Source organism: Clarias gariepinus, chromosome 22 (assembly GCF_024256425.1).
Source record: "Clarias gariepinus isolate MV-2021 ecotype Netherlands chromosome 22, CGAR_prim_01v2, whole genome shotgun sequence".
In the NCBI taxonomy this organism is placed as follows: Eukaryota; Metazoa; Chordata; class Actinopteri; order Siluriformes; family Clariidae; genus Clarias; species Clarias gariepinus.
Genome location: NC_071121.1, coordinates 119,479 through 143,750, shown reverse-complemented (window position 1 = coordinate 143,750; position 24,272 = coordinate 119,479). Strand labels below are relative to the sequence as shown.

Here is a 24,272-nt window from a genome sequence, read left to right as displayed (position 1 = left end):
TCTCCAGTCGTCGCTAATTTTCAGGCTACAGTTTGAAGAACTGGAAACTAAAACTGCTCTGTCTGACACACAACACATATATGTGTTCACATGCTCAGTACCCTCGCCGTCCTTCTGTAACATGACGTGACTTTAAAACATGAGAAGCAATAATAAAGGTGTCTTAAAATGTTTAGAAGAAATTACTAATTTCTAAAGTATACTAATAATTTAGATTACTTTCCAAAGACCATTCTAATAAAATGTGTGTGTGTGTGTGTATATACACATGTGTGTGTAAAAGAGAGAGAGAGAGAGGGAGACATAACGGGTTCAGAGTAAACAGAGACATCCGGCTGGACCATGTGACTCAGTGTAAACATGCTTACACTCCACTGTTTAACACATACTGTTCACACACTCCTCCTCACAGCTCCAGTGTTTCTCACTACAGTCTGTGTCACGTGTCACATGTCTACGTGGGCTTCGGGTTCTGTCCCAAATCCTTACTAGCAGGTGGACTGGCTATTCATACCATATGAATGAGTGTGTGAATAAGTGTGTGAATGAGTGTGTAAATGGTGCTCTGTGATGAACGGTTGTGCCATATAGGGTGTGTTCCCGCCATACAGCTAGAGTTTCTGGGATAGCCTATGAAAGGCGCAGCCTGGTAGGGTGACTGTTCTTCCTTATCCCCAAAATCCAGCCGCTGATACTCAGTGCTAGAGAAATTGGTAAGTTGTGAGAAAAAGGGAATCCTGTGTGTGACCTGTGCCAAAAAACATACGGATCAAATGACCTCTAGAATGGAGTGTGTGTGTGTGTGTGTATGTGTGTGTGAGAGAGAGATAGAGAAAAAAAACATAAGCAATTAATGACACAGAGGCGTACTGTGTTGGCCATGTGAAGGGCGGGGTCAAGTGGCATCCCCAGCATGTCATCACTGTAACTCGACTCCAAACTCATGATGTCATCAATTACATCATCCATCTGGAAACAAACGCAGAGGTACTTATTAACTCTGAATAATATACTGATCCATAAACTAACCCTATTTATACTGTAACACTGTGTGACTATCACACACCAGCACTGTGCAGTTGATTCAATTACAGGTTTGGTTTCTGGCGATTATGAAAAGAAGATAATCGAGATTAAATGGTGATTGTGCTGCGTTCTTCACATAATGTTCTCATTTTGTTTTAGAAACCCATCACATCCTATTACTTTATAGCAATACGCTTTCATCCCTCATTGAGGGTGTATATCATAAACAAGCAGTAATATAAATGCATACAAACATAAATAACTACACACTTTTGCTTCATTAGAGGTAAAAGGTTTTCTCTTTTACTGAGTCTACATTTCGTGCAGTGCACTGAAATCTGACGACTCCGTAAGTCTGGAGCTGTGTTTAAGGTGTGATATCTGCCTGGGGGTCATTTAAGCTAAAGCTAAAGCTACATAACACAAGCTGTTCACTGCTCTGAAGAGGGGGGGCCCAGTCACTGAGAACTTTTTTTAAGATTCTGAATGGCATTACAGTTAGAGTTATATCGCCACCTGATGGTTTGGCATGCTTAAGAATATTGGAGGAAAAACTGTACCTGTGTTTCTGTGTAGTATGTGTGGACTAGGACTAAGACTTATTTTTAATAAGACTAACATATTTAAATCCAGGTAACATCATGGTCCTCCGGAGTGGGAAATAAGGGAGTATATTAACACACTGCTGAGGGCAGAAAAGTGTGTGTATGTACCTCTCTTTCACAGGTGGAGTTGAGGGCGAGTAAAGCCATGGGGCTGTTGGGGGTGCTGTTCACCTGACCGGGTGGAATTCCCCCAGGGTCAGGGTCCAGAGTGGCACAGGGCATGCTGGGAAACGGGCCAAGTGTGGTCGACAGGTACGCTTTCACCTGCTGTCTCTGAGCTTGCTGGAGGTGATACTTAGTAGGATTTTCTAAATGAGTCTTCACCTGCAGACAGAGAAAGACAAGAGAAATGAGAGAGAGAGAGAGAGAGAGAGAGAGAAAATAAAAGATAGAGAGAGTGGGAACAAGAGAGAGGGGGGGGTTGTGGTAATGTGTATGTTGGGAGATTTTTTGCTCAGGATCTGAGTTGAAGTTGTTTTTAAACAGCAATGATTATTAAAAAGATTATATAAAATAAATAAAGTGAAGTGAATGTACTGCCGAACAATCTGGGACTGAAGACAAATGTATGTCTGCACGGTATTATGGGGGCGTGGCCATGTGGATCACTGAAGATAATTGTGAGAATTATTTCATCTCTAGTAATGAGTTTCCTGTTTCTCACTGATATGGTTTAAAATGTTTATTTATTTCTATTTTATAAAATAAAATCATGTTTAAACATTGTGAGAACCTAAAAAGAGATAATAAAGATACTAAAAATACCTTCTGAAATGAGACATAACAACTAATTAAACAAACTACATTAGGCAGAGACTGTGTGTGTGTGTGTGTGTGTGTGTGAGGTCTTACCCTCAGCACTTCAGGGGGCACGACTGCAGTGGTGGGTGGGGCCACAGGGGTGCTAACATCAATGGCAGGACTCTGGGTTGGGTATGGGGTAGAGCAATGAGTTGAAGTGGGCGGGGCATAGGGGGAGGTGTGACGTCTGCGCTGCTTCTCCCTTCTCTCCTGATCATGAAGCTGCTCGCGCATCAACTGCTGACGTAGGAGGACCCGGGACGAGGAGGGACAGAGGAGAGACGAACTCTGCTGATCTGAATAAGGGGTACTACAAAGAGAGTGAGAGAGACAGATAAAAATAATAACAGAGACAGAAGGTGAAAAAACTGATGTGCTCTGTATTTCAATACAAGACCAATAATATAAAATTCAGTTTTTGTTCACACACGTGGTCACAGTGTTACAGTAAACAATACACAGGCACCGGATGTTGACTAACGGAGCAGGAGGGATGATTACCCACAATCAAGCAAATGTTTTACAGCCGTGGCGTGTAAAGGAGGAAACACTTAAAATCTAATAAAACATTTGAGGGTACACGGAATAAAGTTAAAAGCAGAGGGAGGCACTGTGTTTGACAGCCTGCGGACAACAGCTGGCACTATCAGTATAAATGAACCCCAGTCCCAGTCATACCGATCGTAGCAAAAAAGAGTCCACAGATTATGATGACGACAGCAGCCTTTCCGCAAGTTAGTAGTAGGCTAATTTGTAAAATACTAATGTTACATGGATTCTGTTTTTAATTATGTCTTTTCAGTTAGTACTAGTAGTACTACAACACTGACCCCATTTACCATTGCAAAGAAGGCTATGCATGTCCAGTGCAGGGCATGCAGTAACTCAGAAAATGTGTCGTATTTTGCCAGAAAAGGCAAATATAGTGAAATTTCTGCAAAAGAATTGCTAAAATTTTAGGCGGTTTATAGTTATTGTAGTTGGGTTAGGTGGCTTATGTTTCGTTTTTTGTTTTGTATGTATATATTCATATATTCTTTAAACTTTTAATATATTGTTAAATTTTAAGCATATAATTTTTTAGTTTAATAAAAATTTATTCTTGAGTCATCCACCATCATTTTGTGACTTTTGTAAAGTATCGGTTCAGGCACCGTTTTGGCACTGGTACCGTTTTAAAAGTATCGATTTGGCACCGGTATCGAAAAAACCCCAAATTATATCTAACCCTAGGGTGAACACAATGATTTAAGAATTTAATTAAACACAAATATAAGTGGCATTTTAATTCAAATCCAACATTTGAATGGTTAGTGATAGTTGCAGACATTTCCACTATTTTTGGGGAAGAGCTTGGCTTGTACAGGCTACATTACTCTGATCAGCAGTCGACACCCCGCCGTAACCAGCAGATCAAAGGAGCAGTTATCGGCTATGACACGTAGCCTTCTGAGTTTGGAGGCCAGGGTTGGTTGGTTGGTTGGTTGGTATCAAGGAGAAGGGGATTAGTTTAAAGAAAAGGGCCAGGGGTAGCTCAGTGAATAAGGCATTGGACTATGGTTCGGGAGGGTCCCAGGTTCAAACCCCACAACCACCAAGTTGCCACTATTTGGCCCTTGAGCAAGGCCCTTAACCCTCAGCTGCTCAGATGTAATGAGATAAAACCCTCAGAAAAACAACAAACACAACGACTCGGCGGCATACTCGTTCAGCCAAAGCTAACGCTAAGGCTAGCCCACCGGAGCACACCTCTTCTGCGCTTCACGTGTCCAACAGGTTTGCTCTCCTCAGTGATGCACCCGCTGAGAAACCTGAAAGAGCTCTGGTTATAGGAGACTCTATACTGAGACATGTGAAATTAGCCAGGCCTTTAGGGGCGCCAGCAGCAGTGGTTAGGTGTATCCCGGGAGCCAGAGCACCGGACATAACAGGTAATCTTATGGCTCTAGGACAGCACAGGTTCTCTAAGATAGTAGTATATGCTGGAGCTAATGACATACGCCTTCGTCAGTCAGAGGTTGGCAAGAATAACTTTACACTAATGTTTAAACTAACGAAGGCGATTTCCGATGACGTAATATGCTCTGGTCCCATCCCAATGAGACGTGGCGACATAGCTTACAGCAGGTTATGGTCGCTGAACCGCTGGATGTCTAGGTGGTGCTCTGAAAACAATGTGGGCTTTATTGACAATTGGAAGACCTTTGAGGGCAAAACTGGCCTGTTAGGGCGGGAGGGTGTCCAGTCCACTCGGGAAGGTGCTGCTTTCATTTCTTGCAGTATAGCTCATAGTCTCAGAAGAGGCCTAGTTAATCGGTGACAATTCAGAGCCCAGGCCAGGGAGCAGACAGACAGGCTAAACCAACCGTCTGCTAGCTGCATAGAGTCGTCACTCAGGGTTCACTGTATTGAGACTGTGTCTGTTCCCCGAGCTAAAAACAAATTTAGAAAGACTCAGAAAGTCTGTTTCAGTAATTTAATTAACATAAAGACCACAAACTTGGATCAGACTGAATGCGCAGCCGGCACCTCTAAACTCTGAAGCTAGGACTGTTAAATATTAGATCTCTCGCATCTAAAGCAGTTATTGTTGATGAAATTATCACGGATCGGGAATTTGATATACTCTGTTTAACAGAAACCTGGATTAAACAGGATGAGTATGTAGCTTTAAATTAAGCTAGTCCTCCTGGATACAGCTACATACACCAGCCTCGGTTAATTGGTAGAGGAGGAGGCGTCGCAGTTATTTACAACAATAATCTGGCTATTGTACAAAAACACAAATTTAAATTTAATGCATTTGAATTTCTCTACAGCAGTGGTTCTCAAAGTGTGGGGCGCGCCCCACTAGTGGGGAATACAGACATGACAGGTGGGGCGCAATGAACAGGAGAGAATTAGTGGAAAATAATAGGAAAGTACCTATTCTAATTCATGCTTTTCTTTATTGACAATAAACATCGGACACTCGAAACTAAACAATCACATGCAAAGAAATGAATCAATAATACAAGTAAATTAAAATAACATCAGAAAAAAAAGTGGAACCATAGTGCAACAATAACAGTTTAACGTCGGCATGTTAATTGCAGAGGAACAATATATAAGGAAACATTCGGTATTATATATGTCATTTCATTTATTCCTATGTGTATGCTGAAGTTTCTGTATTTTTTCAGGCAGTACTAGTCTGGCATTTCTAGTTTCCAGTGTGGTAACAAAGTTGCTTTTTGATCCTTCAGGCGCTGAACAGAAGGGAAGATCAATATCGTTCTATGCTTTTTGTTGGTGTGCGGCTTTTTGCGATGATCCCTAAATCATTCGGCGCCGTAGAGAATAATGGTGTTTATGCTTTTAAACATATAATTAAATTTTAACGTATAATTTAAGGCGGATGTAGCTGAAAGGCAATGTAGAGAGGAAATATATGTGGGTATCTTATTCGCGGGTTTATTTACGCAGCTATTGAATTCAGAGATGTGAATATCAAACTAACTTTACCGCGGTCACAAACAGGTGTTATGCGCTAAAGTGCCCCCCTGCCACGGATTGCCCAAACCCCCAACACATACACACGTAATCTCTATCAAATATTACATTAGGACATACATTCAAAGGTTTATTATTATTTAATATATTATTACTATTATAATTAACCCTAGGCACGTGACATCTGTCGAGACGATTAATACAAATCCCCAAAAATGATTATTTTATGGCACATTTATTTTGTAGGGGTTTGTCAATGTACAAATAACAAATTATTTATCACAAATTACACTAAATAAATATTGTTTGTGGTTAAAAATTATAGGAAACGATTTTTATTATAAAATAAGCAATATAAAAATATACATGTTATATATGAAAAAAAATATATAATTTATATATATTTTCCCCTATACAACATTTTTTATATTGCTTATTTTATAATTAAATTCGTTTGTTATAATTTGTAATTTGTAAATCATAAACCTATGAATTTATGTTCTAATATATCATTTGAAAGAGATTATGTGGGGGAGGCAATTCGTGGCAGGGGGGGCATTTTAGAGCATGACACCGGGTCAGTATCGTACTGTATGTAGTGGGCATAATAACGTCAATGGATACATTTGTTACATGGACCACAAAAAAGCAGGTGATTCAGCACCATCAGCCCAATCAACCAAAAAGCCTATGATAAAGCCTATGTTGCGCTTGGATTCATGGTGGTGATGAGGGCAGAAGAGAGACCTGTGTGTGTGTTTTGTGTCTTAAACCGCTGGCAGCAGATAGCATGAGACCCAACAAAGTAGGAAGACACTTAGAGACAACACACCCCAGTCACGTTAATAAGCCACTCTTTGAGAGAAAGCTCAAGACTTCTTTGAAAGAAAGCTCTAGATAAGTGACAAAGTAAGCCTGTAATAACAATTGCACGTGTATTTTATCTGTTTTGAACTTGGCGTTATTTGATCTTATTGGTTTAGAAATTGCTATTTCAATAAATAGTACACTTGGCCGTTTTCGTTATCATTTTGTTGACAAGTGGGGCTTGAAAATTCGCCCACCCCCTTAAGTGGGGAATGACAGAAAATGTTTGAGAACCACTGCTCTACAGTAACATAAAGTCAGATCAGACGTTTCCGCTAATCATCATTTACAGACCCCCAGGGCCTTACTCTGAGTTTCTCTGTGAATTTGTAGATTTCCTCTCAAACCTAGTCGTATCCGTAGACAAAGCGTTAATTGCTGGAGATTTTAATATTCATTTTGAGAATCCAGAAGACCCTCTGAGAACAGTATTTATGTCCATACTGGACTCAGTAGGAGTAAATCAGTGTGTAGTAGGACCCACTCATAAAGCAGGTCACACTTTGGACTTATTATTATCGTTCGGATTAAGTATAAGAAACATAATTACAATTCAACAGTCTGAAGTTATCTCAGATCACTGTCTTGTCTCGATTAAAGTGTGTCATAGTAGTAATGTACGAACAACACCGCGCTACCGCCTTAAACGTACATTCACATCAAATACCACACAGAGCTTTATCAATAATCTCCCAGAGTTATCAACTCTGATTGGATCGCCATCTGACTCCACAGAACTCGATCAAGCGACTGAATATCTAAAATCAACACTTTATTATAGCTTAGATAAATGTAGCTCCAGAAAAATGATTAGAGATAAGAAACTCTCTCCTTGGTATAATGACCACACATGCACTCTAACGACTGACTCACGACTGTGTAGCAACACACAGTTTCGAACCACATCATTAAGTTTGCTGATGACACGACCGTGGTGGGTCTCATTAGCAAGAACGACGAGTCAGCGTACAGAGAGGAAGTGCAGAGGCTAACGGACTGGTGTAAAGACAACAACCTGTCTCTAAATGTTGACAAGACAAAGGAGATGGTTGTTGACTTTAGGAGGACACTAGGCGACCATTCTCCGCTGAGCATCAACGGCTCCTCTGTGGGAATCGTCGAAAGCACCAAATTCCTGGGTGTCCACCTAGAGAAGGACCTCAGCTGGTTCCTCAACACCAGCTCCCTACACAAGAAAGCCCAACAGCGTCTCTTCTTTCTGAGAGGACTGAGGAAGGCCCAGCTTCCACCCCCGATCCTGACCACCTTCTATAGAGGAACTATCGAGAGCATCCTGAGCGGCTGCATCACTGTCTGGTTTGGGAATTGTGCCATATCGGACCGCAAAACCCTACAGCGGATAGTGAGGACAGCGGAGCAGATCATCGGGGTCTCTCTCCCCTCTATTGAAGACATCTACACCACACGCTGCATCTGCAAAGCCACCAGCATTGTGGCTGATCAGACACACCCCTCTCACACACACTTCACACTCCTGCCATCTGGAAAAAGGTACCGAAGCATTCGGGCACACACATCCAGACTGTGCAACAGCTTTTTTCCACAAGCCATCCGTCTCCTCAACAAAAAGGGACTGGACTGATACACACACACACACACACACACAAACACACAAACATTAGCACACAGCTTAACTCAACTACCTCAGAACACTGGGACTGGACTGACTAATCAACACAAGTGCAGACACACTGACCTACACCACCAAATTATCGTACACACCAACCTGTAAATGCTTCACTGTTTATCTTTTGCACAATGATCACTATTTTTGCACTAATTTTTGCACTAATTCCTCAATTCTTGCTGCTGTTTTTAAAGAATGTTTATGTTTACCCACTACCTCAACACCATATTTTATGTTCTGTTATGTCGTGGTTGCGCACTGTCACTTTGTTGTTGCTCTTGTTTGCACATTTGCACATGCACTTTATGTTGTCTGTAAAAATGGTGTACTCAGCTAGTTAGTTTTTGTTAACTTATGTTGTAATTTATGTTAGGTCTCTCTGTCCTGTCTCTGCTAGCCAGTTAACTAGGCCTCTTGGTTAGCTAGTTTAGTGTCTATGTTCATTTATGTTGTAAATTTATGTTGCATGTAGCACCTTGGTCCTGGAGGAACGTTGTTTCGTTTCACTGTGTACTAACTGTATATGGTTGTAATGATAATAAAGCCTACTTAAACTTGAACTTGAACTCTAAAACAAACCGCTCGGAAATTAGAACGCAAGTGGCATCAAACTGAATTGTTAGTATTCCTAATAGCATGGAAGGAGAGCATTCTGAACTATAGAAAAGCTCTCAGTGCTGCTATATCAATGTATCTCTCCACTCTTATAGAAAATAACAAGAATAATCCTAGATTCTATCGGCCTCTGATCAGGGTTGTGTAACTATGCTTGTATTACTTGACCTCAGTGCAGCTTTTGACACCGTTGATCATACTATTCTTCTTCACAGATTAGAAAATGTAGTAGGAATTGAGGGTACAGCCCTCTCCTGGCTCAGATCCTATCTGACCCATCGTTATCAGTATGTAGACTTAAATGGTGATTATTCTGCATGTTCTCTAGTGGAGTTTGGCGTTCCGCAGGGTTCAGTTTTAGGTCCACTGCTTTTTTCCCTTTACATGCTTCCTCTTGGCAACATAATCCGTAAGCATGGTATTAGTTTTCATTGTTATGCTGACGATACACAGTTATATGTCTCAGCAAAACCTGATGAGAAAAAACAGCTTACTAAAGTTGAGCAATGTGTGCAGGACATAAGAAATTGGATGTTAATTAATTTCCTTCTGCTTAATCCTGATAAGACAGAAGTTCTAGTCATAGGACCACAAGCAGCTAGAAGTAAGCTTTCTGATCACACTGTGATTTTAAATGGCCTTTCTGTTCCATCAACTGCAACAGTAAAAGACCTCGGCGTGATTATATATTCCAGCCTTTTGTTTGAAGCACATGTAGATAATATTACCAGGATAGCATTCTTTGACCTCAAAAATATTGCCAAGATAAGAAATATATTGTCACCAAATGATGCAGAAAAACTAGTTCATGCGTTTATCTTGTCTAGGTTGGATTATTGTAACGCCTTACTGTCTGGTTGTTCAACAAGGTGCATAAACAAGCTTCAATTAGTCCAGAATGCAGCAGCGAGAGTCCTCACTAGAACCAGAACATACGAGCACATCACTCCTGTCTTATCCACATTTCCTTGGCTTCCTGTGAAATTTCACATTGATTTTAAAATACTACTCTTGACATATAAAGCATTAAAGGGTCTCGCGCCGCAGTATCTGAGTAAACTGCTTGTGTCTTACAATCTGCCACGCCTACTTCGATCAAAGGATGCAGGCTGCTTGTCAGTACCGCGTATTATTAAAACTACAGCAGGGGGCAGAGCTTTTTCTTACGAAGCCCCAAAGTTATGGAATAGTCTTCCAAATAGTGTTCGGGACTCAGACACAGTCTCAGTGTTTAAGTCCAGGCTAAAAACCTATTTATTTAGCCAAGCATTTTTATAAATACATTAGCCTTAGGTAAAGGAGCAGATCTGGGGGACTCATGGACGTAGAGTATTATGGTGAACTGGTATGTTTGAAAGCTGTCTTCCCCACTCTCATTGATCACTCAGGTTTGTTGACGGTGAGGTGATTGGTTGCTTTACATCTCAGGAAGCCCTCATGTCTGTGTTTCCTTCTGGCTCCTCCCTTTTTAGTTATGAAGCTCATAGTCATGAGTCATGAGAAGGAGTCCCTGCTTGCACTCTCCACTAAATATACATTCACCTTAGCGCTGGGCGATAAAACGATATGTATCGCGATAGACACGTGATCCATATCAATAAAAAATGTGTTCGATAAAACGTTTGATAATTATTATTCTTTGTCGGAAGAAAACAGAGGTCGCAAAGCTAGTTTGGTTGCTGTCATGCGCACTCGCTCTGTGACCGGCACTAGGACCCTGAAGTAGTACGGTCGCGATTCAGGAAGTATAAAAGGAGACAAGATGGCGCTTCACTTTGCACAGCCATTGAGTCTGCCGGATCTCATGTGATTTTGGGTCTAATTCCTGATTGAGTGTGTGTTGCTAGAACGCGGTGTTAGCTTCTACGCTTCATTTTGTCGTTTCTTGCGGCAGCGCAGCAGCCTGTTAATTCATGCCCATGCAGTGATGAGAAAGACAAACAAGTCGATGCATGTCTATTCTTTTATTTTCTGCGTTGTCAGGCGATATTACAAACTTCCGGGTGGATTCCGTAGTTAAATCAAACCAAAAACTACTAAAAGAAAACAGGTTCAGGCTCTATATTCCAGCTCATCTCACATTTCCGCGTTCACGCACATTGGACTGCATTACCCACAAAGCATTGCCTGTCTCTTCTACCTATCTCTCTGTTGAGCTATACATGTCACTCCTGGACTACACTCCCGTAAACAGCTGCCGTAAAATCAACCTCTCTCCCGCAACAGCGGGTATAATTGTGTAAACTCTTGCTCTTGGCGTGAGAGAGTTCTTACAATGACTCACATGGTTATCCTGCCTGTTCGCACTATTTCCGTGTTTGGATTTACGGTCCACGCTACAAGGGCTAACTGCTAGTCTTTTGGTCCGCTTTCGGTTGCCCGTGACAGTTACATTAACAATGGCACTCGGTCTCTGGTAACCTAGCAACATAGGGAGTGATACACTAACGTCACTCATGTAACAGTATCACGTTTGGTTGCGCCATGTCGTTGTCCCATGCTGGTCTGCTGGATTCCTCTTCAAAAGCAGAAAATGCACTTATTTTATTACACTTTATTAAGCATTTCTTACATTTTCTTTTATTTTGCACCTTAAATGTTAAGAGATAGATGTTAAGTGTTCATTAGGACTTTAGATTTATGTTTACATTTTAATTATTTGAGTTTTCCATGGTTATTGCCATTTCTGTCTTAATAACTGAGGGGACTATGATCAGAGGAAGGTTAAGTTTAAAATAAAAATGTTTTAATGTAATATATTTTTCTCCTGGTCTTTATTTTAAATGGGTCATAAAAAAAAAAAAAAAAAAAAAATTCGACCGATATGAAACACTGATATCGTGATACAGTTTTCAGCCATATCGCCCAGCCCTAATTCACCTTAAACATTGTTTGACTGTGACCATACCTAATTGCCATCTCTCCATTTCTTCTACTCTCTCCTCTTCTGCTCTCTCTCTCTCTCCCTCTCTCCTTGTTCTTCTACCTATCTCTCTGTTGAGCTATACATGTCACTCCTGATCTGCCAGTGATTCAGACCTCCTCTGCCCTCTGGACCTGTCTAACTCATCCTGGAGTCCTGCTTTTGGTTGGAGATCTCATCACATGGATGCCCTGTGTGGTCTGCCTGGGATGCGTGTGGTGACTGGGGACGGCTCCACTTTTCCATGAAGGTGGTCCTGTCCTCGACTGATGCAGACAGCTGTTCTCTGAGGACCTGTGACTTCAGTCGCTCAATAGCTCAGGACTGGAATTTCTTGCAGTCTATCTGAGCCTCCAGGAACAAACTGGACTTTAATCTTACACATCTCTTATACTGAACTTCCAGTCTCGCATAATATTATGCACATGAATCCCTGCTATCTGTTTTCACCCAGATGAGGATGGGTTTCCTGTTGAGTCTGGTTCCTCTCAAGGTTTCTTCCTATTACCATCTCAGGGAGTTTTTCCTTGCCACTGTCGCCGTCGTCCTCGGCTTGCTCATCAGAAACAATCATATAATTTTGATTCATACACATTCACATTTCATACAAACTTAATTCTTTTGATTGTGTAAAGCTGCTTTGTGACAATGTAAATTATTAAGCGCTATACAAATAAAATTGAATTGAATACCCAGTGGCGCGGCTAGCCTCCTGTCAATAAAATTTGGTGGCCCCTGAATCTATGAACGCCTTTATTCAGGCTCTCCAGATCCCGGTCCCTGAGAGCGTGGCTGGTAGTAAGAGCCCTGTATGACGGGGTCTTGAGTTTTGGGTCGAACCTGACCCACTCCTCCTGGGATGACCCTGTTTGTGGCTTGCTGCGCCACAGCCTGGCGACGCCTATCTGCATGGGCTCTCCCATGTCTTCCAGCTCTAGTTCTTCTTCAGGCTCAAAATCAGGGATGGGATACGAAGCCTCAGGCTCTGCCTCCATGAGCAGAGGTGATGCTTGTCGCTCTCTTTCACTTTCTTGCTCTCTCTCTCTCGCTGGCGTCTTAGAGTCTTTGCCTCTGTCTCTTTACTTTCCGCACGCTTGTCTTTTCTTTTCTTTGTCTTGGCCCTGATACCTTTACCAGTGCTACCTATTGATCACACAAAGTGGCGAGGTATCAGGACCCTTTATATAAACTGCCTGGCAACCGCGTGTATAAATGGCTGTGCCTTTGCCTGTTCTGAACTCCGCCTGCGTATCAGCCCGTTCTGAACAGTTTATGCGCGGCATAACTGCTGCATTGGTACAGTATCTGCTACTTCTGCTCTGTAAAGCATCATAACGGCTCTAATGTGAGGTGCTGTTTGATTTCTGAGGCTGGTGACTCTAAAGCTCAATCCCAATTCTACCCCTTACCCCTACGTCTCCGTTTGGCACGTTCATGTGAAGGGGCAGGGGTGTCTTATTTCTCTTTTGGTTGGAGGGGTAGGGGTAAGAGGGAAAGGCCAGATAGCCCTCCAAACGAAGATTTTTCGGGACCTCACTGAAGGGCTAAGCTAAATTTTCAACATGGCTGCTCACTTGAGCAAGCAAGTTACATAAATGTAACTAATTTTTGCCATTAATAAGGATTTTTATGACAAGTTTTCATTATATGTATATTACCTTTAGTCTTGTGTTTGTGTTTATGGTGATGTTCTGTAAAGAAACGTTTGCAAAAAAATCGCTAAAGTTTGCTAGCGGATAGCACCGATTGCACGATATTACAAAAAATATTTTTATGCCATATACACTTTACTGCATGCTACAAACAAATATGAAAGTTTAGTAGCACGGCAGTTTGCCGAGCATTCGATAACGCATTGTTTGTTTTGCTTACGGCCATATGTGTACACGTAAATGAACGGATGCCGTATATCGGCGTTGACGTATATCAATGTTGTAGTGGTGTCACATTTCTTAGGGGAAATATTTCAACCCTTCCCCTTTCCACTTCATTTCAAGGGATGAGGGGAAGGGCCGAGGGGTAGGGGAAGGGGTAGAAAATAGAATTGGGATTGGGCTTAAATTAACTTCTCCTCTGCAGCAGAGCTCCGTTTTGGTCTTGCTTTCCTGGGAAGGTCTTCATGAGAGACAGTTTCATCATGGTTCTTGATGGGTTTTACAAACGCACTCAACACAATATTGTTCTTGTGAGACCTGGTCCAGGAACACCTGACCTTCATGTCTTAAAATAACAGCGGACTGTTACTGTTGTTGTTACATAATTACCCACAGTATTTCTGAATTGCTAAAACACTAAAATCCATTTGCAAAACCAAAGTTGCAAGTGTACAAACCACTTTATTGATTGAATTACACAGTTTGCAGAACTTTAAACACTTCTCATGTGGTTAGACACAACTAGCAAATCGGAATCAGTCTTTGTGCAAAACTGTAAACACATTGTCATTGACAAGGCACATGTAGCATTGTGGTGCACTTCAACTCAGAATGGCACAACACGGCCCCAAAAGTGAAACACAAGCAACACACTGTTGTCATCAGTAACACACAAGCACTCAAAATTTAACACACCTGTTTCAAATCAGTAATGTGTTCCACCTAATCAATAATCAGGATATAAAGCCGTGTCAAATCCAAATGGCATGTGTGATTTTACAAGGGAGGGCAGGAGAGAAGGAGGAAGTGAAGTGGACAAGGAGGAGGAGGTGGAAGAGACAGAGGAGGAAGAGACAGAGGAGGAGGAGGAAGAAGAAGAAGAGCCATTATTTCCAATGAAATTAGAGCAACAATCATACACCATGTTCTGGTTCATGGAATGAGGATGAGGGAAGCAGGACTACGTGTTCAACCAAATATAAGCAGGTTCTCTGTGGCCTCCATTGTCAGGACATTCAGAAAAGAGAACAGGTAAGTGTACCATCATTTGTGGTCCCTCAAACTTACAGTATAGTATGTACAGTTGTGGAACAACCCAGTAAATTACTGTAACATATCTCTAAAAATTGGCCCTTTTCTAGCAGTATTACAGTAAAACTAATAGTAGTACTATAAATAATAGTATTTTATGTATTGTACATATTTGGTGACATTTCAATGCATTAGGCCTGTCTGTAGAATTCTAACCAGAGGTTTTATTTGCTAGAATTGAAAGACTGCCACATGCCGGTGGAAGAAGGGGTATGTTCTCACAACAGCAGGAGAACATTATTGTCAATATGGTCCTTCAAAATAATCTCATTCATCTGCGTGAAATACAACAGCGAGTTGAGGAAGAGAAGGTGAACTTTGAAGGAATCAACAGTGTGAGTCTCTCCACAATTGACCGTGTCCTGAAACGCAACCTGATAAGTCTCAAACAAGCCTACAGAGTAGCATTTGAGAGAAATTCTGAAAGGGTAAAAGAGCTACAATATCAACATGCACAAGTAAGTAATCATGTCCAGAGACTACACAGCACTATTGAGTTACTCTACATCTTTACTGTGTTGAATGTAATGCAGCACATGTATGTAGAGGCATGAAGCCTGGAATGCCATGTAATTTACGTTACTTCAAAAATAATTTTTTGTTCTTTTCTATAGAGAATGTTTCAACTGGATTCCATGGAGAGGCCTCATGAGTGCATCTTCTTGGATGAAGCTGGCTTCAATCTCACCAAGAGGAGAAGAAGAGGCCGCAACATTATTGGTCAACGTGCCATTGTAGAGTTGCCAGGGCAGCGTAGTGGCAACGTGACAATATGTGCTGCCATCAGCAGCTACAGGGTTATTCACCGCCATGTGTCTTTAGGGCCTTACAACACTGCCCAGCTTATAACGTTTCTGTATGCTCTACAGGAAGCATTACTGAGACGTGAAGAGAGAGGTGATGAGCAGGCAGAACATCCCATGTATGTGGTAAACTGGGACAATGTGAACTTTCACCGTGGTCCTAGAATCTGTAAGTGGTTTGAAAATAACCCACGTTTTATAAATGTGTGCCTCCCACCATACTCGCCCTTCCTCAATCCCATTGAAGAATTTTTTTCTGCATGGAGGTGGAAGGTCTATGACAGAAATCCTTATGCACAGGAAAATCTCCTTCAGTCAATGGATGCAGCATGTGACGACATTGGAGTGGAAGCGATTCAAGGTTGGATTCGGCATGCTAAAGGATTCTTTCCCCGTTGTTTAGCAAGGGACAGGATTGCCTGTGACGTTGATGAGATCCTGTGGCCTGACCATGAGGCATGATGCTGAGGCAGAATGATTTCAAGACATTGCTTGCTATCAATCTGCTGCATTTTTTGTTTGTGACTACATTTATATGTGTGCAGGATTGTGCAAATACATTTTTTCTCCTGCTCTGCCCTGAGTGCAGTGTTTTGCATTTAAACACTCTGTAGTGTGTAATGACTGCTGTGTAGTGTTTATGCATTAGCTGGATGTGTGTGTTATCTGAAAACTGTGTTTGGTTTTGGGTAAAGATAACATAGTTCTGAATTAATTGTTTGATATAGCGAGACAAGTCAAAGGTTTTGAGAATGTTTAGCTAAAGTTTGGTGATTTGTGTTTAAGGTTTTGAGAAAGTGAGCGAAACATTCAAAAAATGTGTTTTAGCAATTCAGAAATACTGTAATATCATACATGTTACTTCATAGTTAAAAAAATATCCAGTACTGTTCTGGAATGTACAAAAAATATATAAAATTATACATGTACACACACAGTCTTTCCTTGGACCACCATGTTGTTCTCATTCTCACCCGTTACTGATATAAAATGTACATATGGGTTTTATGGACAGTGTTTAGACTGACTGCTTACACAGACACCATGATTGTTTCCCTGAGTGAAGGAGCATTGAGCTCACCCTTGGAGAGGCCCAATGAATGTGTGTGTGTGTGTGTGTGTGTGTGTAAAGAGAAAGAGGTGGCATCACAGAAGCAGCATCAGTTACACACCCTGAGTAACACACAGGTCTGTGTGAGTGAATGTGTATATGTGTGTGTGTATATGTGTGTGTGTGTGTGTGTGTGTGAGAGAGAGAGAGAGAGAGAGTTGAGAATGATGTGTGTGTAAGAAGAGTGGGTGTGTAAGCACGTGTGTGTGTGTTTGTGTTTTTAGTAGACAGGCATGTGCTTGAACATGTGTGTGTGTGTGTGTGTGTGTGTGCGTGTGTGAAGACACTGCCCTTGTTTCTGTCACGTCTTTATTTTGGTTCTGTAATGAAACTTAGTGTGAGCGCTAACGCAGCTAAATCCAGTCTGAGTGAGAACGCGTCACTCTACACAGCTTTATTTTAAACAACGTGATAACACACACACACACACACATTACAAAACCCACAATAATCACACTGGAAAGACACACACACATACACACACAGTTAGTACACAGATATAACTTCATGACTAAAGTCTCAGCTATAAATAATTGACCTTTAGGAATCCCCAACACACACACACACACACACACACACATGGTGGTCATGTTTACATGGTGTTTAATGAATTATGCAGCAACTTGAATCATTATTATTAAAATTGTTTAACAAATTTAACAGCCGACTGCATTACTTCTAATTAAACAGGAAATAAATAAGTCTTTTATTATTATTACTGTTATTATTATTTGAAATGTTAAACTGCTACACACTTTTATAATGTAGGAAAAAGCAGAACTTTAACTGAACCTTGTGATCAAAGTGACTCACCAACTCTCACTCACTCGCTTACACACACACACACACACACACACACACAAATACTTAACGCCTTTCTTAACAAAAAAACTTCATTTTCAAACTTTTTACATTTTCTCTATGTGTGTACGTTATGTAATGTGTGTGTGTGTGTGTGTGTGTGTGTGTGTGTGTGACTGTGATATGAAGTAAGAGAGTGTCAGTTATGTAACGAGAGGTAACGGCTTTAGTTTACCAATTACATCATGTTTATTAGTAAGAAGTCACACCCCATTCCACTCCCACTTCCTGCCCCGCCCTGGTTTAAATCTCAGATGAGGTGTGTAACTTCGAACACTAACCTATTCATCTCTTATCAGCACTTCTAACCCATGTGGTTTAATTGATTATATTATATACTAGCATTAGTACGAGTCATTAACGGTTAAAGAGTTTGTAGAAATGGTTTAAAAGGTTAAAGCTAAGAATAATCTGATAAGCTTTAATCAGTGATATTTTTTCAGGTTGGAAAGATGAGAAATGGAAAAAGTAGATCGAATAAACATGGAGTTTTGTCTTAAAACGACTCCAGCGTGTTAAAATTCACTTCTGTTCAGACAGTTTTGTGTGATGCTGCGACAAAATCTGGCTGGACAGAGAAACAGACAGACAGCCACGGTTGTAAGTAAGAAACCTGTTCTTAATTTGTCTTGCCTGGGTAAATAAAGGTAAATAAATAATAATAATAAAAAAAAAACAGACAGTAAATTTTTCAGACTCCAGGTCCTCCAGTATATTTAATGAATATAAATAATAAATATCATTGAAAGAGCGAGTTCTGACCCAATGTACAGACAAAAGCTTATATAGAGATAATAATTGTTGTAACACACACACACACAGAGGATCAGGTGCACACCCAAATTAGTAAGAGTAAAAGTTGTAAAAAGTTTTTTTTTTTTTTAAAGCATTATTATTAATAACAATACCACCCCCCCCCTCCCCGCCCCCCTGCCGCACTGACCTGTGCGCGAGCGGTCGGCTCTTCAGCTGGTAGTAGACTTTCAGTTCCCCTCCGCTCCCCCCCTCCTCCCCCTCCTCCTCCCCCTCACAGAGCTCCAGGTCCGGGACAATCCCCGACTCCTGCATACTTCTGCCCGGATCACTGCGGTATGGTATGGTACTGTACACACACACACACACACACACGGAGCGCCGCGATGTCCTGCCTGTAGTTCCGCTCCTCGCGCGCTAACTGAGCACTGCGGCACCGGGAACTACATCTCCCACAGTGCGCGCGCGCGCACACACGTGACTGTTCGGTTCTTAAAGAAGCAGCACGAGAGATGAAAAACACTGAAGGAAGAGAATCAGACCCGCGAGAAAAGATACAAAATACAAAGCAGAAGTGTGTGTGTGTGTGTGTGTGTGTGTGTGTTACATGCAGAGCCTGGGACTAAAGGGAAGTAAGTTCACTCAGAGAGTCACACACACTGGTGGAATTCAATTCAATTTTATCTGTATAGCGCTTTTAAAAATTGGCATTGTCCCAAAACAGCTTTACACAATCAATAGAATTATTTAAGTTTGTATGGAATTTGAATGTGTATGAATCAGAATGATCAGATAGTCCCTGATGAGCATCCACAAGAGTTAACAAGAGAACCTGAGTTAGCATTAAACCCTAACCCCCTCAGTGTTCTACACTCTACACCACGGATCTGAATTAAGTTTCATAACGTCAGGAAAATGTTTTTTGAGTCAAGGACTGGATTTCATGTTTGTGTTGGGATTCAGGGCCCCTATTTACTAAAGGTCTTAGAATTACTGGTAGGAATTGGGCTCAAAGACATTCCTAGATCAGAGGAGGACAAGTTATTTATCAATCGCCCCACTCTTACTTTAGGCGAGGAGTAGGACTGCTCCTGGGAAAGCGTGTCACGTCACTTTTTACAACACTGAGAGCCATAGGCTGCATGTTATAGAGGGTGTTGTAGTTCTTACAGGTTTTTGTAGTTTTAAATGGTGAAATAGCAAAATGGTAAAATCAGCAGCTGTTGTGTGAAAGCTTTATACACAGACAAAACTTATACTGTAGATGTGTGACCCGACTGCATGATGTCATCCTAATCAGACTGCTCCAATCATAACTGTTTAAAGCGCCTATAATAGAGCTATAATAGAGCCATTATAATCTGATCAAAATTATTTCAAAAAGAAAGTGAGCGTTTAGCTTGTGGAGGAGGAGGTAGTAAAATAAAAAAATAAGAAATAATTAAAGAAAAAGTCTGCCCTACTCCAACCTTTAAAGATAAAAAGTGAATGTAGGCAGTTTGTGAAAGCATCAGTGCCACCTGTCTGTCTACAGCACGAACCCCTGAGGAGTGTGAGACATGGGGATACGCCCTGTTAATGAAGTGATGAAGTGCCACTTATAGCGGAGAATCTCTGTGTTGTGTGTATACTCAAATTATTCAATATAAATCTATAAAATGTATAAAAATATGATTATTTTAATGTGTGTGTCATGGATGATGCCCACGAATCCGTGAATGCAGCTTGTTCACACTGTGTGGCATGTATGAATCTGTGCATGATCTGTGGTGCTGTAAGAGCAGAGTTTGATTTATTATTTCCGACACTGTCGCTGTGTCACTGTTTCAAAGCTGCATCTTCGCTGTTACCAAAAACCATATCACCTGTGGAGAGAGCATACAATAGGCAGTCTGTTTTTAGTAATTAAAAAATATAAAAGATATAAAAAATTCAAAACACTCTGAATACACAGCCAGCACCTCTGACCTGAAGCTATGACTGTTAAATATTAGATCTCTCACATCTAAAGCAGTTATTGTTAATGAAATTATCACGGATTAGGAGTTTGATATATTTTGTTTAACAGAAACCTGTACTAAAGAAAACGAGTATGTAGCTCTAAATGAAGCTAGTCCTCCTGGATACAGCTACTTACACCAGCCTCGGCTAACTGGTAGAGGAGGAGGCGTCGCAGTTGTTTACAACGATAATCTGTCTATCGTACAAAAACACGGACACAAATTTGATGCATTTGAAGTTCTTTATAGTAACATATATAAGGTCTGCTCATTCGATTTAACTAATTATCATTTACAGACCCCTAGGGCTGTACTCTAAATTTCTTTGTCAGTTTTTCATCACCAATTAACCTCCACATCTTAGTTATTTACCGTCCTCCTGGCTCTCTAGGAAACCTTTTAGATGAAATGGACATGCTTCTTAGTCTTTTTCCTTCTGCTAACAATCCTCTCACTGTTCTTGGAGATTTTAACCTTCCATCCGACAAACCCCAATCCTCTTTCCTTCTCCTTAACTCCTTCTCTTTAACTCTAAACAGCTGCCCTCCCACACACAAGGCAGGGAATTTTCTCGACCTTGTTTTTTGCCGCCCTTCCCCAGTCAAATCAAATTAAAATTCAAATTTTATTTGTCACATACACAGTCATACACAGTACGATATGCAGTAAAATGCTTATACGACCGCCGGTGACCTTAAAAAAAAAAAAAAAACTATATATAAGGAATAAATATTGATAAAAGAAATAAAATACAAAGGAAAATAAATGTAACTAGTAAAATTAAAAATTAATTAACTGTACCAATAAGGGCATGTAAAAATATCACAAAATATAGAATATAGGAATATGGGGGGGAAATATATATATAAAAAAATTTAAATGTTTTAAAGTGGCATTAAAATGTCTTAAAGTGACAGAGTGGCAAAGTGGCAAAGTGTCATGTGCAATGGCAGGTAAACATGTATTGTATAAAGTGACATGTAAACACTGTAAACCCCGAGCTCCGCCAGACTGACCAATTTTTCGTCCCCTTACGAAGAGTAAACATATAACAGATAAGTATTTCATACAACCTTATATTCACTCGAAACGCGTGTTATATCGTTTTTGTATAAGTTTATATCGTATAAGTTTTAATTGTTTTCCTGCACACCGCATCTAGCCGGCTTTCCATTAGCATCGCTAGCCCGTTAGCCCGGCTATCACAAGTTTGTTTACACTCTTTCACACCAGTTATTTCTATTTTTAGACACCATGTCGGTTGTGTCTTTGCCCCTGTGTGCAGGTGAGGATACATTGGAGCTGCACTCGGTGGACTTGGAAATGGAGGCCGTGGAGAAGCTGATCTGCGACCTACAGGTAAAGCTGGCCCGGCTACAGCAGCGGAAAGCCACGCTGGAGTCGTCGCGGAACAACGCTCACCTGTCCCAGGTAAATTCTCGGCATGAGAATTCTCCGACAACCTCAACCCCTCGTGCTTCTCTGCCCAGGTCCAACGCACCGAGGACGCAGCCCGCCCAGGTTTCCTTCACCCCGGCGACGGGATACCACGGGGCCTGGATACTGCAGCAGCGGAAGACGCGCGCCAAGCCCCGGGCGAGGACCTCTCCTCCTCCGCCACCACCAGTCTTCGAGATCTCGACCCGAAACCGCTTCGCTCCTCTCCGCGAGACGGTACACGACGCACTGGTCATCGGAGACTCCATCGTCCGGCACGTGCGTGCTACCACGGCTAAAGGTAAGGCGTACACACGCTGTTTACCTGGTGCACGTGTTCTTGATGTTGCTGCACAGATGCCTGCGGCCCTGAGGAAGAACATTCGAGCTGTGGTTCTTCATGCTGGCACGAACGACATCAGGCTGAGGCAGACGGAGATCCTAAAAAAGGATTTCAGGAGCCTGGTCGAGAAGGTCCGCAGCACATCGCCCACGACAAAGATCGTCGTATCTGGACCACTTCCGACATTTCAGAGAGGAATCAAGAGGTTCAGTAGATTATTTGCCTTTAATGAATGGTTACAATCTTGATGTCAACAACAGAGATTACCCTTTGTTGATAACTGGAATGTTTTCTGGGAGCGTCCGAGGCTCTACCACACTGATGGCCTGCACCCTAGCTGAGCTGGAGCAGCGGTCCTTTCAGATAACATCTCCAGGACATTACGAACCATGTGACTGGTGGTAAGTCATACCTCAGATTCTTTAGATATCAGCCACAATACAACCCACCATACTAATAGACTAATAGGGCCAGGGGTAGCTCAGTGGTTAAGGCATTGGACTACGGTACGGAAGATCCCAGGTTCAAACCCCACAACCACCAAGTTGCCCACTGTTGGGCCCTTGAGCAAGGCCCTTAACCCTCAACTGCTCAGATGTGTAATGAGATAAAAATGTAAGTCGCTCTGAATAAGAGCGTCTGCCAAATGCCTAAATGTAAATGTAAATGTAGACGCACACACATAGCTTGTACTATAGAAACTGTGTCTGTTCTCCGAATAGTGAGAAAAAAGAATAAAATCGTTAAATCAGCCTGAAACAATTTATTATTATTTAATACACTTATTGTTAATGAAATGATATCAGATTATTGCCTTGACGCACTCTGCCTCACTGAAACCTGGCTTAAACCAAATGAATACATTGGTCTAAATAAGTCTACTCCGTCAGGACATTTTTATAAGCACGAGCCCCGTCTAACTGGTCGCGGTGGTGGTGTCGCCACTATCTACAATGATGTACTCACTGTTACTCAGAAAATAAGGCCCAGGTTTAACTCAATTGAAGTGCTCGTCATTAATGTTGCACTTAATGAAATACATAATAAACCCGCGCTATATTTTACAATGGCCACCGTGTACAGACCCCCAGGGCCATATGCCGATTTTCTTAAAGAATTTGGACATCTGCTATCAGACCTAATTGTAAACTCTGACAAAGTGTTGATAGTAGAAGACTTTAAACATTCATGTAGATGATGCTAATGTAACACTCCTGAACAGACTGAACAGAAGATTTAATTAAGAAAATTAATTAAAGACATGCGCAGCAGTGATGGCTTCCTCAACGCTGTATTTAAACTATGACAGCTCTACACATTAATGGTTACAGTAGTAACTGGCTATCAACATGAGATTCTACATAATTTCCATTACTCTAGAAGAAACATGAAATTATGAAATTCAGCATCTTCCACACAGTTAACATACTAAACAGAAAAAAACGCCATTCACAGTTGACACCCAACCATAAGACTTTGACAAGCAGAATCAGAATCATTTCCAAAATACATATGCACACGGAGAAAATATATAGCCTTATATAAATATATGCATATATAATCTTCACTCATATCCATCTGCAACAATGACATAACTGTATGACCTTAATAATGCAACTATACAGGGGGAAGGTCACGTGACCCGGAGCAAGATGGACGCTTGAGACTTGGCTCTTTCCAAACCTCGGCTTATTGTCTCGTTTTCTTTAAGTAACATCATATTATTGGTCAAATTTTGTCTCAATTATGCCAAAGCCACAGCGTGACAAAGAATTTCCTATCTTTTCTCCGTCTGGCTCGTCCTCTGGTGTGGGGAAAAAAGCAGTGCTTCGTTCGACCGCGTGCTCCGCCAACAAGGACCAGCACGAAGGAACCAGTAACGTTGCCTCAAATCCATCTGGTATGGCAACTACTGATCAAATTCTAGCAGAAATAAAATCTGTGGCCTCACGTGTTAATAATATGGACGAATCGGTTGAAACACGGCTAGGCACGATTGACAGAGCTTTGGGCGATATAAA

At 41.3% G+C, this 24,272-nt stretch overlaps 1 protein-coding gene across 1 annotated transcript in view; it reads right to left on the bottom strand.

The window, feature by feature from the left end:
* The window catches only part of LOC128510055 (microphthalmia-associated transcription factor-like), a 35,595-nt gene extending 16,724 nt beyond the window's left edge, over nt 1-18,871 (bottom strand). Inside the window, exons 1-4 of the mRNA XM_053482022.1 lie at nt 18,662-18,871; nt 2,484-2,742; nt 1,740-1,955; nt 871-969 (exon numbers count right to left, since the gene is read on the bottom strand). Coding sequence (XP_053337997.1) covers nt 871-969; nt 1,740-1,955; nt 2,484-2,742; nt 18,662-18,786 — 699 coding nt within the window. The 5' untranslated portion in view covers nt 18,787-18,871. The remainder of the gene's footprint in view (nt 1-870; nt 970-1,739; nt 1,956-2,483; nt 2,743-18,661) is intronic.
* Nucleotides 18,872-24,272: the final 5,401 nt, after the last annotated feature.